The sequence below is a fragment of the Gymnoscopelus microlampas genome (genome assembly GCF_963454915.1).
Source record: "Gymnoscopelus microlampas genome assembly, chromosome: 16".
In the NCBI taxonomy this organism is placed as follows: Eukaryota; Metazoa; Chordata; class Actinopteri; order Myctophiformes; family Myctophidae; genus Gymnoscopelus; species Gymnoscopelus microlampas.
Window position 1 is genome coordinate 28,404,738 of NC_139953.1, and position 15,251 is coordinate 28,419,988.

General features: G+C 42.2%; 1 protein-coding gene across 2 annotated transcripts in view; it reads left to right on the top strand.

Annotated features, from left to right (window-relative positions):
- Positions 1–1,494: 1,494 nt before the first annotated feature.
- LOC311063844 (exostosin-1) overlaps positions 1,495–15,251 on the top strand; it is a gene marked incomplete at both ends in the record, with an annotated part of 229,696 nt that continues 215,939 nt past the window's right edge. The window contains 3 exons of one of the 2 annotated variants that reach the window (XM_084083454.1): positions 1,495–1,649; positions 1,740–1,818; positions 3,323–4,077. In XM_084083454.1, coding sequence (XP_083939580.1) covers positions 1,495–1,649; positions 1,740–1,818; positions 3,323–4,077 — 989 coding nt within the window. Of the gene's footprint in view, positions 1,819–3,322; positions 4,078–15,251 lie in introns of both variants that reach the window. The other variant, XM_084083453.1, reaches the window with a different exon arrangement.

The window sequence follows — 15,251 nt, forward strand, 5'->3', positions numbered from 1 at the left end:
CAGACCGTAGACTTCGGTAACCTAATTAATTACACCCCGTTACACAAATAGACGGTCCTCCATTGGTATTGTGGTGTGTGAAGAGAATGTGTTTCCAACCCGGGGACCAGCAGCGCGGCTGGAGGGGAGAACACCGAGCGTCCGGATCACTGGCTGCTGGGACCACAGGTGTTCTGTGTGAAAAGGTAGGTTATGGCTAATTGGCGAATGACTTTTTTCAGTCACAATGCACTTAAACCCCATATGGGTAACCTGAGTATGCGACACAACATGTGGCATTGTGAGCTTGTCGATCTGCTATTTTCAGCAAAAGCTTTCCCCACAATCCAATGCTGGGGTTTAACCATACAGTCTATGGGTTTAACTGGTTGAAACGTTTTTTTTTAGTTTTTTTTTATTGTTATTATTATTATTATTATTATTATTATTATTATTATTATTATTATTATTGTTAATAATATTTGATAAAATATATCAGCCCTTCAAACAATTGCACATTTTAAAGTAACTGTTTCCACACACAACCCTATATTGATCTGGATAGCCTATATCAAAATATCATTTCGATAGGCCTAGCCTATATTTTGATGACTCAGATAGCAGGTGTTCTGATGGATAGGTGGGCATTAGGGACATATGGGCACTGTAAAATTGGCTATTTTGTCCAAAATGTAAAAAAATATTATATATTATATATTTAAACAAATGAAAAATGGTCTCAAGTAATGTAAAGTATGCATGATGTGAATATGCACGGTACATCACTATCTGGCTTGTTTGCAGTTCTCTTACATTAGGCTACAGTAATGTTTCATATAGCCTATTGTGATGGATTAAAATGTAGGCTAATATTATTGCTAAGACTTTTATAAACAGCACAGTACTGAGAGCAGAGCATCTGTAATATCTGTCTGTCTGTCTGTCTCTCTCACACACACACACACACACACACACACACACACACACACACACACACACACACACACACACACACACACACACACACACTGTGACTAATGTTAATATTGGTTACCCTGAGACCTACTTTAGCCCCCCAGTGATTTGCAAGCATATTCTACATCTCTGGCCTTCATATGAAACTGAGCCAACAGGAACTCATACAGATTAACTCCACTCCACCACCCTGTATTTGTCCCAAAAATGTGCGCTGTAAGTGAATCCGTTGCATTGACCTCGCTTTCCATCTCTTTCCGCCCAGTGACTCCAAGTCCAAAAAATGCCGAGCTGTGGATAGAGAGCCTGCTGCCCTGCGGGTGGAGTAAACCTCACCCCGCCTCCCTGTATCCCCACCCCCACCCCACCCCACCTGTCCCTTCCCCTTCCCCTTTCCTTGTCTGCTCTGACTCTCCCTGTCCACTTCCTTCGCGCAATCCCACCCCGCTCCATTCCCTGCTACTCCTCTGTCCTCCTCTGTCCCACCTTGCGCCAGCCTCCCCCCCCCCCCACTCCCCCACCCACCCCCCCGCAGCCCACATGCAGGCCAAGAAGCGGTACCTGCTTGTGTCTGTGGGGGCCGGTGTACTCTTGCTCGTCTACCTGTGGGGGCTGCAGATCGGCGAATTCCAGCAGCAGCAATCGTACCAGCTGCAGTCCCAGCTGGACCACCATCACCGCCTGCAAGATTACCAGTATTACTACCAGGAGCACCGCCTCCACGACCAGACCCACGAGCTCTACTGGCCCCAGCCCCGTCCCCAACCACAGCCCCAGGCCCTCAGAAGCCCTTCAAGGCAGCCCAGGCGCTGGCCAGAGACAACTGACCCGCTGGAGCCGTACCTGGAGGACGGAGAGCAGGAGGTAGGACCGAGGGAGAATTCAATTTTCTTGGTTGGGTTGGAATGTGATTAACGTAGAAATACATATTACAGAATGGACTTTTCCACTCAAAGCAATATGACGCCTTTCCACGTCAAACACGGGAGAACGATTAATCAAGCCACGGCCGGGGGCCTCCACGTTGTTTGATATGAAGAACTCTAGGCCGGGTTGCCTATACCCAGGGCTCGAAAACGTTGGAAGGCAGTCATAGCCATTTGGAATGAGATCTGAAAAATCTGACTGATACATCTTGGTCACATGACCCTAGAGATAATGTGTACCAAATACCAATTTGTGTGAATCTGTAGGAGTAGTTGCAAAAAGTGTGTTTTGAAGAAAACGCACTATGGCAGAAAATGTAATCCGGCACAAATAAATTGCGAATCCAAATCCAAGGGATTTTTTTTTTCATTGTACGACCTACGTTTCAAAAGTTATGGCCCAAATGTGAAGTGGGCTGTTGTAGCGCCACCATGAGGAGGTTTGAAGAATTTGGGATGGAGTTTCTTCCTTGTCTTAGTGGGAATGTGCGTGCAATTGCTGGGAAGGTTTCCCAGCAATTGGCACTGCATTCATGATTTGTGGTATTTTGTGCAAAAGGGGCGTGGATTATTTGGGGAGTTGCGTAATGATCCAAGGAATCCAAGGGGAAAATAATTTTGATTGTATGATTTATGGTTCATTTTTTTCAAAACGGGCCACTCCCGCAAACTTTGGAATCCAATCTTAGCCAATCAGGGTGGAATATGACAAATCTGACAGATCTGTCTTGATCGCATGACTACAGAGATAATGTGTACCGATGGCGTGGTGAAAAACCACGCCAATCTGAGTAAAATAAAATAAAAATGTGTGCACAATTCGGCCTCCTGGTGGCGCTATTAAAAAAAAGGTTCTTCCTTGGCCTCCAGGGAGTGTGCGTGCAAAGTTTCACGCCGATCAGGCCAACGGTGCCGGAGATTCTTCCTTGGCCTAGTGGGGATGTGCCTGCAAAGTTTCACTTTGAAAGTATCACCTGCAATCTTTGGAAGCCAATCTTAGCCAATCAGGATGGAATATGAAAAATGTGAAAAAGACAAATCTGTCTTGATCACATGACTTTAGAGATAGTGTGTACCGATTTGCGTGATGTTTGGACAAAATCTCTAAGACTGTAATATAAAAAAATCGGCATCCTGGTGGTTGCGCTATAATTGTTTCACAGACAGACGGCCGCACGCACAGACGGACAGACAGGGGTGAAAACATAGTCTCGGCCAAGCCTTCGGCCTGGTGGAGACAATGAAGATGTGTTGGTTATTGTAACCACAGCAATAAGAGTCATCTGAAGTTTGCTTATGACGTATCTATACTTTTTTTAATCTCTGATTACCGACAGTCAGGAAAGCACAGAACAGTAGAGTAACACAGAGAACAGTTTATGTTGATATTTAATCATTCTCCATGTGCATGTGTGTGTGTGTGGCATTGTTCATTCCCGCAGGAGGACAGTCCTCGGCTCCACCACCAGCACACCTCGCCCCGTGAGCGGCGGGCGATCCGTGACAACATCTACAAGAACCGCCGCTGCCGCATGGAGACGTGCTTCGACTTCAGTCGCTGCCAGCAACACGGCTTCCAGATCTACATCTACCCTCCCCAGCGGGGCGAGGAGATCTCTGAGACCTATCAGAAAATACTGTCCTCCATTGAGGAGTCTCGCTTCCACACCACGGACCCGTCCCGGGCGTGCCTGTTCGTGCTGGCGGTGGACACTCTGGACAGGGACCAGCTGTCGGCGCGGTACGCCCAGAACGTGCGCGCTCGCATCCAGAGCCTACCCAACTGGAACGACGGCAGGAACCACCTCATCTTTAACCTGTACTCTGGCACCTGGCCAGACTACACGGAGGACCTGGGATTTGAGGTAGGCCAGGCCATGCTGGCCAAGGCCAGCGTGGATGTGGGCAACTTCCGGCCCAACTTTGACATTTCCATCCCCCTGTTCTCGAAGGATCACCCTCTGAAAGGAGGGGGCAAGGGTTACTTAACACTCAACGACATGCCGCCTTCCAGGAAGTACTTGCTGGTTTTTAAAGGGAAGCGCTACCTGACCGGTATTGGTTCCGAGACCAGGAACGCTCTGTATCACATGCACAACGGGGAAGATATTATTCTGCTGACCACCTGTAAGCACGGCAAGGACTGGGAGAAACACAAGGACGCCCGCTGTGGCAGGGATAATGAAGAATACTCACGGTAAGATCTCCTTTATTTATTATTCTCCTTTCCTGCTTTTGAGCCTTTCTTGTTTTTGCAGTGTAAACAGCATTGCCTTTGATCATCCATACCTAATTCGTATGATTTTCCATGATCTTTGCTGTCTTTGCCAGTTCATGCAATGTCATGTGGCTCACAGGAGAATACCTTAAGGGTGATTTACAGGTAGTTGCACCGAAAATAGCAGATTTACCAGCTCACAACGCATTGCAACGACTGTTTTCGGTGTGCAACACTGGCATGCAGCGAGTTAAGTGAGTCCTTGCGTTATTGTCTCATGGTAACACTGAGTGGTTGTGTTACTGCTGTTGATTATTACATCTGTTGAAATGTCACTAAAACCTCTCCTGTTACTGAGAGTGCAGAGAGCAGTACCCAGGTCAGGTTCTATGCACAGAGCAAAGTTTAGTAAAGCACTTTCATTTTTGAAGCCGGCTGGCTATGTATATTATGACATTTTTCAATTGCCATGGGAGATGAGCTTTGCTGCCAAGCCCCATGCTGTACTATGCAGGGACAACGCTCACACACAAAGGTGTGTGTGTGTGTGTGTGTGTGTGTGTGTGTGTGTGTGTGTGTGTGTGTGTGTGTGTGTGTGTGTGTGTGTGTGTGTGTGTGTGCGTGCGCGTGTGCGTTCGCGTGCGCGTGCGTGACAGAGGCAGAGAGGGTTGCAGGCAGCGGAGGCATCAACTGTTGAGAGCTTTGTCAGCTCAGCAAGTCAGTCGGAAGAAAAGTATTCTGAGCCAAAGAGACGAGTTCACCTTTTGAAAATGTTTTCCCCCTCAGAGAGCTAACAGTTGAAAGAAAGGAAATCAATGTTGTGAAGAAAGGGATAGGAACAAGATGGAAAATCTCTTTCGCTTTCAGAGTGTGTTAGCTGTAGAGTTATCTGTTGCATATTTTAGATTCATATAGAGGTTCAGACAGCCAAAGGAACAAACACTTAAGATCCATCCAAAACAATATTTCAAACCCTCAGTGACTATTGGAGTGGTATTACTCTGAAAATGTATGATTAGTGTAGGACGTCCTGATAGCATAATTTTAGTTTGACTATTTAGATGCTGATTACAGATCAAGTGGATAGAAAGTACGTCTCCACGTTTTTAATGGATATAATCATCCAAGTGTTAACTTTAGTTGAAATGTGGTGGCTTGGCACATGGGTTACTCATTTTCATGATCAAACTATTCAGCACTGGTACCCTGGATGGAGTTGGATAGATTGCCATCATAGACGAGACCACTCTCAAGTGGTTACAATTACAAATGCACTGGATTTAAGTGATCACTCATATGCAAAGAACATTGGTGCGTCCAGTATACAGTGAATGCTTCACTCAAAAGGTTGCATTAGATATAGTTAATGGTTTTCAAAGGCCAAATCAGTGAAACAAACGTAACGTAACGTGTTTTTATTCTCTAGGTAAGGTGATTTATTCAGCCTTTGGTATGACTAACATAGACAACAGAACAGATACATGTTTTAAACTGTATTTACATTACTTTATGGGCTGTAATAGGTTTGTTTAATTTGGAAGCTCTAGAACAGACCTATTATGGTATTTTGATTTATGATGGCTTAACCCATAAAAACCCATTAGATTTTTGCGTTGGCTATTCAAAAATAGCATATATACAAGCTCACAGCTGCGAGCTTGTATCTGATATATTTTAAAAAAATGTTAAAGTGTGAAAACTACTAATTTAGAACGCATCTTGTAGAATCGGCCTCTGTCTTAATGGGTTAAAAAAGTTACAGATCAAAGTCTTTAAGAATGTATGTGAACATAACTCAAATTAAAGGCCTAATCCCGGATTAGGCCTTTAAAGTCTTTACATTCAATCTGAGGTTGTACTGACGCCGTCTGTTACGGCATCTACACAGAGATACGTTGAGCCGATACAGGCATCTCTCAGTGAGGCTGCCCAACCAGGAGAAACCGTCAAGGATCTCCAAGCTCCACAGCAGTCGATAATATGCCTCCAATTGAATTAAGCTGAGACCAGGGGGGGGGGGTTGTTTATAGATATAAATCTCACCTCCCGCTGAGCAGAGCCCAATGGCAGTCAGGCTGCTCTACTGTACACAGATAACAGGCTGCTGAACAAATTAGAGCCACACTGTATTGCATCCCCAGCATGTCTCCCTAAAGAACGTTTTCCGTATCGCAGCGTAATGGCTCAATTTACGGTGCACAAGATAAGTTGCTCGATGGAGTCTGCTCCCGAGGTTTTCGCTGCAGCTTTCAAAACATTGAGACATGAGAGGGGGACGGGACGGAGAACGGGAGAGTCAGAGAGGGTGGTTTTGTCTGAGAGAGAGAGAGAAAGAGAGAAAGTGTGCGTGTGTGCGACTGTGCGTGTGTGCGACTGTGCGTGTGTGAGAGAGAGAGAGAGGGAAAGAGGTGTCCCGCTGGCATGTGCTATTGATTGAGTGTTAATAAGTGAGGAACAGAGAGTACAGCCAGGGGAGGGAGGGAGCGAGAGAGAGAAAGAGAGAGTTAGGGAGAGAGAGGGAGAGAGGGAGGGGCATCCTGCTGCTCAGTGGTATTGATAGAGAGCTAATAAGAGAGCATCCCCGCTGGGCTCCATGTGTACTAAAGCTTCCATCTCACCTCAGAAACGGCACATTCCCTGCCGGGCTTTAATCACAGACTTTTCTTTCTCTTTCTCTCAAACTCTCTCTCTCTTTCTTTCTCTCTCGCTTTCTCACTCCCTTTTTTTCTCTCTCTCTTGTTCTCTCTCTCTCTCTCTCTCTCTCTCTCTCTGTCTCTTGATCTGAGGGGCAAGAGACAGACAGCAGACTACTGGGGTGTATATTACAATGCTATATACTGTACATGATTGTGTAAAACTAAGAACAAGAACACATTTTGTCCAAAGACAGGTTCTTCAAATGTAGTATGGTAACTTATTGTTGTGTTCCGTAGTCTTCTGTCCTCTTCCTTTGTTCTCTGTTATATACTGTATAGATATATAGATAGATAGATAGATAGATAGATAGATAGATAGATAGATAGATAGATAGATAGATAGATAGATAGATAGATAGATAGATAGATACATGGATTGATAGATAGATTGATAGATAGATTGATAGATCTATCTATCCCTTCACCAAAGTTGAAGGGAATTTCAACTTTGGTGGTACTGGAAAGCTGTACAATTTTACAGTTGTTCAAGTTTCATCTTCATCACTCATGTTGGAGGTATACTAGGATGAATATCAGAAACAAAATATTGTTGCACACGATTCAGCCTCTTGTTTACCTCAAATGTCTATGTGTGAATATATTTAGCATAACGCAAAACAGCCTTGCATTCACACAGAGTTCTCTGAGGGCTTGCTGGCAGAAAATACCCATAAAATGCAGAGCTCAGCGAGGTTGGAACACTCAATTGGTTTAAAATAACTACATTTTAAGCAATTGCAGCACAGGTATTCAAGGAAATTGGCCTTATTTTTAAAATGTAGCAATGCGGTCCATATTTTGAGAGCACTTTATTTTCTTGTTATTTTTCTTATCTCAGTTTTCAAACACAGAGAACTAGATACAGTCAGTAATAAAGCCCAAATAAATTAAATAATGTATGTGACATTAAATTAGTATGTAGTCCTTGGGAGTGGGACTGATGGGAAGCTTTGGTTAAAGATCTTAAAGAAAGTCTTTAAAGACTTCTAATCAAGTCAAGTTAATCTTTCATTATCTCTCAAATACAAAGTAAGTTCACACCGGTTTTAATCAATGAATGTCTAGAACAATGTGTGCAGTCAGTCAACGCACACACGTACCCACCCACGCGCGCACACACACACACACACACACACACACACACACACACACACACACACACACACACACAGGCACAGACACACACACACACACACACACACACACACACACACACACACACACACACACACACACACACACACACACACACACACACACACACACACACACACACACACACACACACACAAATCGATGCATCGATACTGTATCGTTACTCCAAATTACCTTATCGGTAAGACTGAGATCAGAGACAGAGAAATGTAAAACATTGTGTCGTCAGCATAGGATTGGTAGGATACAGTACATTGTGACTCCGTATGATGGTACCAAGGGGCTCATAGATTGAAAAGCACATAACCTAGAACTGACCCTTGTGATACCCCACAGAAAACGTGTGTTCTGTAGTTTAGATGGGAGGAAAACCAGTTGAGAACATGGCCAAATTGTATGGATTGTTATAGGACAGTGTGTAGGACTACGTGTATATATTTGTGTGGAATATATATATATGTATGTGTGTGATGGTGTGTGTATGTGTATATATACAGAGCAATGCTATAAACATACCTGTATGAATATCATGTGCAGGTATGTGTGTTGTGTAATAATATATACGTATGTAAGTACGCCATGAGGCGTGCTTTGTGTAAAAAATGTAAAAAAAGGAAGAAAAGAGAGATGTAAGACTCCAGGGTAGGGCCCAACAAGCCTAGTGCTTCTCCCTAACCCTTTTTCGGACTCTTGGACACTGCGGGGAAAACAGTGGCAATTTGTGAAATGTACTTCTCTACTGTTATATGTCCATTATCTGAAAATAAAAAAACTGAACTGAGCTGAAATTAACTGAGATAGGCCTACATAATCTTGAAGTCTAATGTCAATGTGTCAATGTCACGTCCTCAGTATTCTTTCTGGGGATTTGGTGGTTTTAGTAACCTGAGGTGCAACTCTATTTCCAACCCCTAACTGATGAAGTACAAGTGAGCCCTTGAGACATCTTCTGGAGAAAAAAACAACCCCAGTCTCAGCTGCAAACATTAAAATGTACAAGTTTTGCCATCTCCTATGGCAAGTTTTTCATTTATCTTCATTAGACATTCAATTAGGCTAGTTATTACAAATGTAATTTGTAACTTTTGTGAGTGACACTGCAGAGTGTTGTTAACCTGTACTATCCGTCTCCAGCAGAGTAATAACTGGTCTTTAATATATTGTTTGACTTTCGTGTTTAAACTTTTAGCGAAATACAAAATCTATGTACTGTAGTTTTCCCTTGTGTTTTGTTGGCATCTCTACTTCAGTGATTCTCAAAGTGGGGTCCAGGGACCCTCAGGGTCCCTTGAGGACCCCCCCAAATGTAGCCTTACAGGTATGTAACTCAGAGAGTGTAATTGTACACTCTATTTGAAATTAAATAGTTTGAGAACCACAGCTCTACGGTTGTCCACACATTTGGGAGCTGGGGCTGGGATTCATGACCTTAGTATCTTTTTTAATCCATATAGTATTGTAGAATCAAGAACAACTTTGCCAGCTTTCCTCAAATGTGTATATTTTCTCTATACACCATTTCTTCTTCTTCTTCTTCTTATAATAATGATAATAATAATAATAATAAGGGTAATAATAATAATAATACATTTTATTTGTTTGCACTTTACATTTGAACAAACCTCAAACAACAAACCTCAAAGTGCTACAGTACAGAATAGAAAAGGAGGGTCTTAAAAAACCCCAATTAAAAACAAGCAAGGGGGCAAAGAAACCCTAGGGGTTAAAACCTAAAAAGCTAACCAAATGCTTTATTAAAAAGGAAAGTCTTTAGTCCTCTCTTAAAAGCATCGACAGACTGTGGAACTGCTTCTGTACTGTATACCTTTTTTTCATCATCAGTTACTGTAGGCTAATAGTCTCTTTTTCTTGTTCATTTGCTTCTTTCTCCTTGAGCGTATTTTTCTCAAGCAACTTCTATTCTCTCCATTTATTTTTCCTTTACCCTTCCCTTTATTTGCCACTGCAGGACTGGAACCCTCTCTATATCAGTAATTTTGCTGAGTAAAGTCTGTGTTTCTTTTTTGTAATTTCCCCCCTGTATAATAAATACAATGAAATGAGAAAGCAAAATGAAATTCGATTGGCAGCAAAATCATCCAGGTTAAAAATGCACATCCAAGTTGAAGACTACAGCGACTGCACAACTTACGATGGTCTCAATAGACCATAGTGGTTTTCAATAGTGGTACACGATATATCGGCAATCACATAGGAATCGGCCGATGTTTGTTATTAAGCAGCGTGGGATTCAGTTAGACAAACAGTAAACACACTACACTATGTGCTAAAGAGAAAAGGAAAACGGCAGTAATGTCAGCCGTATGGGCGTATTTCACAGTAAAAAAAATAAGACACAAGAATTGCAATATGCAATACTTGCAAGGGCGAAGTTATGTGAGCCTCCTCGCATTACTTCGCCACTTGAAATCATTCAACACTACCAATCTGATTCATTTGACTCATTTGAAGCACTGTCATAACGCTGTTTTACATAGAGTATTCGGACAACCTTCCAAGTCGACGGTACTTTTCTGATGTTTCCCTCCCTACTTTATATGACATGGTAGCCAGCCACACACTTCACATCCAGAAGTTGTTGGATAGCAAATTGCGCTAAATATTGCATTTATGACACCAGCAGCATGTTGTTCGCGTTTGTGCCAAGCTAAGTGGCTCAATCTACGTCTGTGACTTGCGCAGCGAAAATTGGCGAGCTACAAGCTTACAATACGTTGCTCCGCGTTGTAAGCTTGTAGATAGGGCTGAACGATTTTGGGAAAAAATCTAATTGCGATTTTTCTGACCGATATTGCGATTGCGATTTGATTGCGATTTTTTTAATAAAAAATAAATAAAAAAAAATCTTAAACATTTTTTCAAAGTCAAGCTTCAGTTTAGTATTCACTGTGTACGTTTAAAAAGTAATTGGAAGTAATGGAACATTACCAAATGGCATACCATTTATTTACTGTTCTAGATTCTAATAAATAAGGATGAGAACTAAAAGATATGAATTGCTTCATTGCTTCCAACATGTATCTTCCAAGTACTTTTTTTCCCATGTATATATTTAAACATTTAGCTGGAATAGAAATAGCTTATTTTTGTAAACAACCCAACATTGAACTTGTTAAGTCATTAACTTATGGCTCAAGAAGAGAAGCTTTTTCTGAAATGAAGTTCAATACTGTAAATAAAAATGAAAATAAAATTAAACAAATAATTACCATTTTGTGTAAACAATTCACAGCAGTGAAATAAGTAGGTCGTTCACTTATGGCTCCAGAAGCATATTTACTGATATCCAGTATTTAGCTTATGTAGATTAACACTCAACTAAAATGTAACACTTTTTTTGTCTCACAAGGCAAAGTCCTCTCCTACTGTACATTGTATTACTACTACTCCTTGGAAGTGAAAAACTCAGAATACATAACGCAGTGGTGGAAAGTAACTAAGTACATTTACTTAAGTACTGTACTTAATTACAATTTTGAGGTATTTGTACTTCACTTGAGATTTCTAATTTCCAATACTTTAACTCCTACTCCACTACATCTCAGAGGCAAATATTGTACTTTTACTCCACTACAATTATTTGAGAACTTTAGTGACTAGTTACTTTGCAGATATAAATTATAATATTATAAAACCTACATTAACCACTTTAGCCCTATTTTATACCTAGGTAATTTGAAAATAGCCGATCTACAAGCTCACAACTCGCCGCGATGCGACGCGTTGTGAGCTTGTAGATCTGCTATTTTCAAACATTAGTACTTTTACTTTTGGTACTTTAAGTACATTTTGATACCAATACTTTTGTAGGCCTACTTGAATTAGGCCAATTTTGAATTTTTACTTGTAACAGAGTACTTCTACATTGCAGTATTGATACGTTTATTTAAGTACAACATTTGAGTACTTTTTCCACCACTGTACATAAGTGACAAAGATACAGTTTAGTCGCTTCTTTTTTTTTGGGCTTGTTTTCATAGACAGGGTTGCTTATTTCTCTCACAGAACCTGGCAACACTGACCAGGAAGTGCTTTGCATCGTATTGTTTACATTGGATCACAGCATCCAACAGTAATAGTTTAATAATGATGGGAAAAATATAAGTTACACTTACAGAAACAAACATAGATAGGAGCAACACTACTACTACACTACTTGTGTCGCACCGAAAATAATGTTTTACCGCTACGCGCGGCATCGGGGACCTTAAGTTGCGCAACACGGCCGTTCGACAAACTTTAAATACTCGCAGCCGACGGCGAGGGACCTAACTCTATGAGAGGGACAGAGAGAGAGGGGAGGGGAGGGGGCGCTGCCCTCTCGCTCCCTGTAGAGAGAGGCAGCCACTCTGGAGAGAAGGAGACAAGTCCCGCGGGTGCTCTGGGATTAATATTAATATTAAAATTATGTATTATGATAAAATACAAAATCAAAAAATCGCGGCCTTTGCGATTAGCTAATCGCGTGGTTTCAAATCGCGATTTCGGTTTGAAAACGATTAATTGTTCAGCCTTACTTGTAGATCTATGGTATGTTTGGTGTGCGTTACCATTGTACGACGAAGTATACACTAGGCTTTTAAAGTGTCAGTACACACATTGCCTTCTGTCTGCGTATATTTGGAAAGGCAAACTGTTGTGTTTAATAGTAGGCCAAAAATGTTTAACATTTGCCTAATCTACTAACAATAGAAAAGGATTCATAGTGGGATCGATAAGGAACCTATATTAAACATGGGTACAAAATTAACCTTAAATCTGAGTTATTGGTGTCCTAGTGATGCGCGGATCAGGTTTTTTCATAACCCGCCCCGCACGGGAAACCAACCCGCCCCAAGCCGCCCCGCAAAAATGAATATAAATCAACGACCCGTCCCGCCCCACAACCCGCTAAAAAACAAAACAAAAACACAAGCAAGTCCATTCAATTGCTTTCCAAAGAGAGAGAGAGAGAGGGAGGGGGACAGAGGGAGGGAGAGACAGAGGGAGGGAGAGACAGAGGGAGGGAGAGACAGAGAGAGTGCGCCCGTGTGAGAGATAGAAGGTGTGTTTTGGTGTTTTTACTTGTTTGGTAAATAAATAAATTGGCCATAACAGCAATGATTATATCGGTTATCGGCCAGAAATGTCTCATACCAAAGGGCAGTCAAAATCTCAAGGTTGTTTTACCATTCTTATCTCTAAACGATTTATTTATTTAATTTACTATTTACTATTGACAAATAAAAACCAAAAGAATTTGCCTCTGTATTGGGAAATGACTGAACATAAAGTTTTTATATAGTTGTATAAATTGCAATAAAAATGTGTGGCTGTTACAAAATCCCAATGCACACCGTTTGGGAACCACTGGTGACCGTCTTAGTGAAGGGGGGTTGGGCGGGGGTGCTGGTAAAGAGGCAGTATCGATTGGATTCTACTCAACCATGGTGGCCTACAAGAGCGTGAATGGAGGTTAATGGTCTTCTGTGGTCTGTGAAAGCAAGACATGCATTGGCATTTAGTGCTCTGGCATTTCTATCTGCTGGCTTTATGCGTCAGTCAGTATTCGCTGAAAAAATGTTGCCATGGTGGGGGAAATTATCAGCGATTGGGAGCAAGCTAAATCAATGAGGTTTTTTTCCAAAGGTTATCGTCAATGGTATTGAAATGACTGAAGATGGTGGAATGGGGAAAGAAATCCACACGCTGGAAGAGCAATCAGTCTGAGGGAGAAAACAGCGTCTAAAATGTTGGTGGGTCGATGGTGGGATGTCATTTTCTCCGGCGTATGACTGGTCGCTGGCCTTGTGACTGGGTCGTACATCACGCTCCTTCGCCCCCGGCACGGTAAAATGAGTTGGGAACAAAAAAATCGGACTCAATCACAGGTTTTAGTTCACTCTTCCTGGGCTCTCTCGTTTCCACCTCCTTTCTCCATTTCCAGTGATCAGGCTGCTTTTCTTCCTCTCTCACTACGTCTACATCATTTTATGTTTTTTGTTTTTAAGGTTTCAATGTTTTTTCCTCTCTCTCTCTCTCTCTCTCTTTCTCGCTCTCCCCCTCTCTGGCCATTTGTCACCCATAAGCCGAGCGCCAATGATCGGTGGAGTCTGAGCGAAGGTGCAGGGTCGCTCGGCCCATGTTGCCTACCATCCATCTTCGCCACGAGAGGGAGAAGAAGGAGAAGGAGGAAGCGGAGGGGCCGTAAAACACTCGGCGCGCCGCGTGGCAGAAGGGATTGGGGTCCGAATCCATCACGTTCTCCCCACATCTCTTTGCTCCGCACAAGCAGTACCAGGCGCTCTGTCACTGAAACGAGCGAGTGCTATATTGTCTCTCTATGACTTTCCATTTGCCGTTTGTTTGGTACATTGTTTTCCTTGTCGATCAGAGTGACTGGACCTTCCGTGCTGCTCGGGGTGTCTGTGTCCCTGGTTGATCCCATTTACCTCTTCAGTCCCACAATGCAACAGGATCTCAGCATGTCTTCATCTGGCCATCTCCTGTAATTGTTTATACAGGGTCCATGATGACAATTAGAATGGCATATTACAGAAACCAATTACTCAGCTATAACATTATTGCATGTGTGTGTGCCTTGAGTGAAGCTATTTGCATAGGTATGTGCACATTTGTGTACTGTATGCAAGGGCACGTAGATTTTGCGTACCGTGTCAGTTTGAATACTCAATTCCTTTATGCAAAAAAGAAACATGCCAAAAATACATAGTAATCCTTCAGGCAATATACAAATTATAGCACTTTCAACCAGGTGTCTTTATTTTGGGTATGTCATTGTAGGTGAAATGTTTAAAAACTCCAAAACTTGTAAAAAAAAAAAAAAGAAAAGAAAAAAAGGAAATCTACAAGCTCACAATGCATTCTGGGTTTATAGTTTCCACCCCCAAAAAAAAGGATTTATACTTGGTCTGCTGCTCCTTTTTCCCCCTCAAATCTCTTAGCTGTAGAACGGATATTTTCACAGAATGTTCGTCCCAAGAATTTGGCCGCCAGGGTTTGTGTGGTTAAATTAACACTGAGGATTTTACAGTGTAAACATTGTGGAGGAAATCAAACTAACGCTGTTTTCTTTTATCATCGAGTACTTAATCAAGGATATGGAATTGGCAGACACATTGGCTGTTAAGGTTGATGCCGTATGGCTTTTTATGTGCTGTGATAAAACGGAGCGAGCCATCATGGCCAACCCCTTGTTATGGTGAGCTGTTAAGGTGAAGCGATTACGTTGTTTAGTGTGTGTGCATAGCATACGGAACAGAGGCCATTAGCTAGAGAATG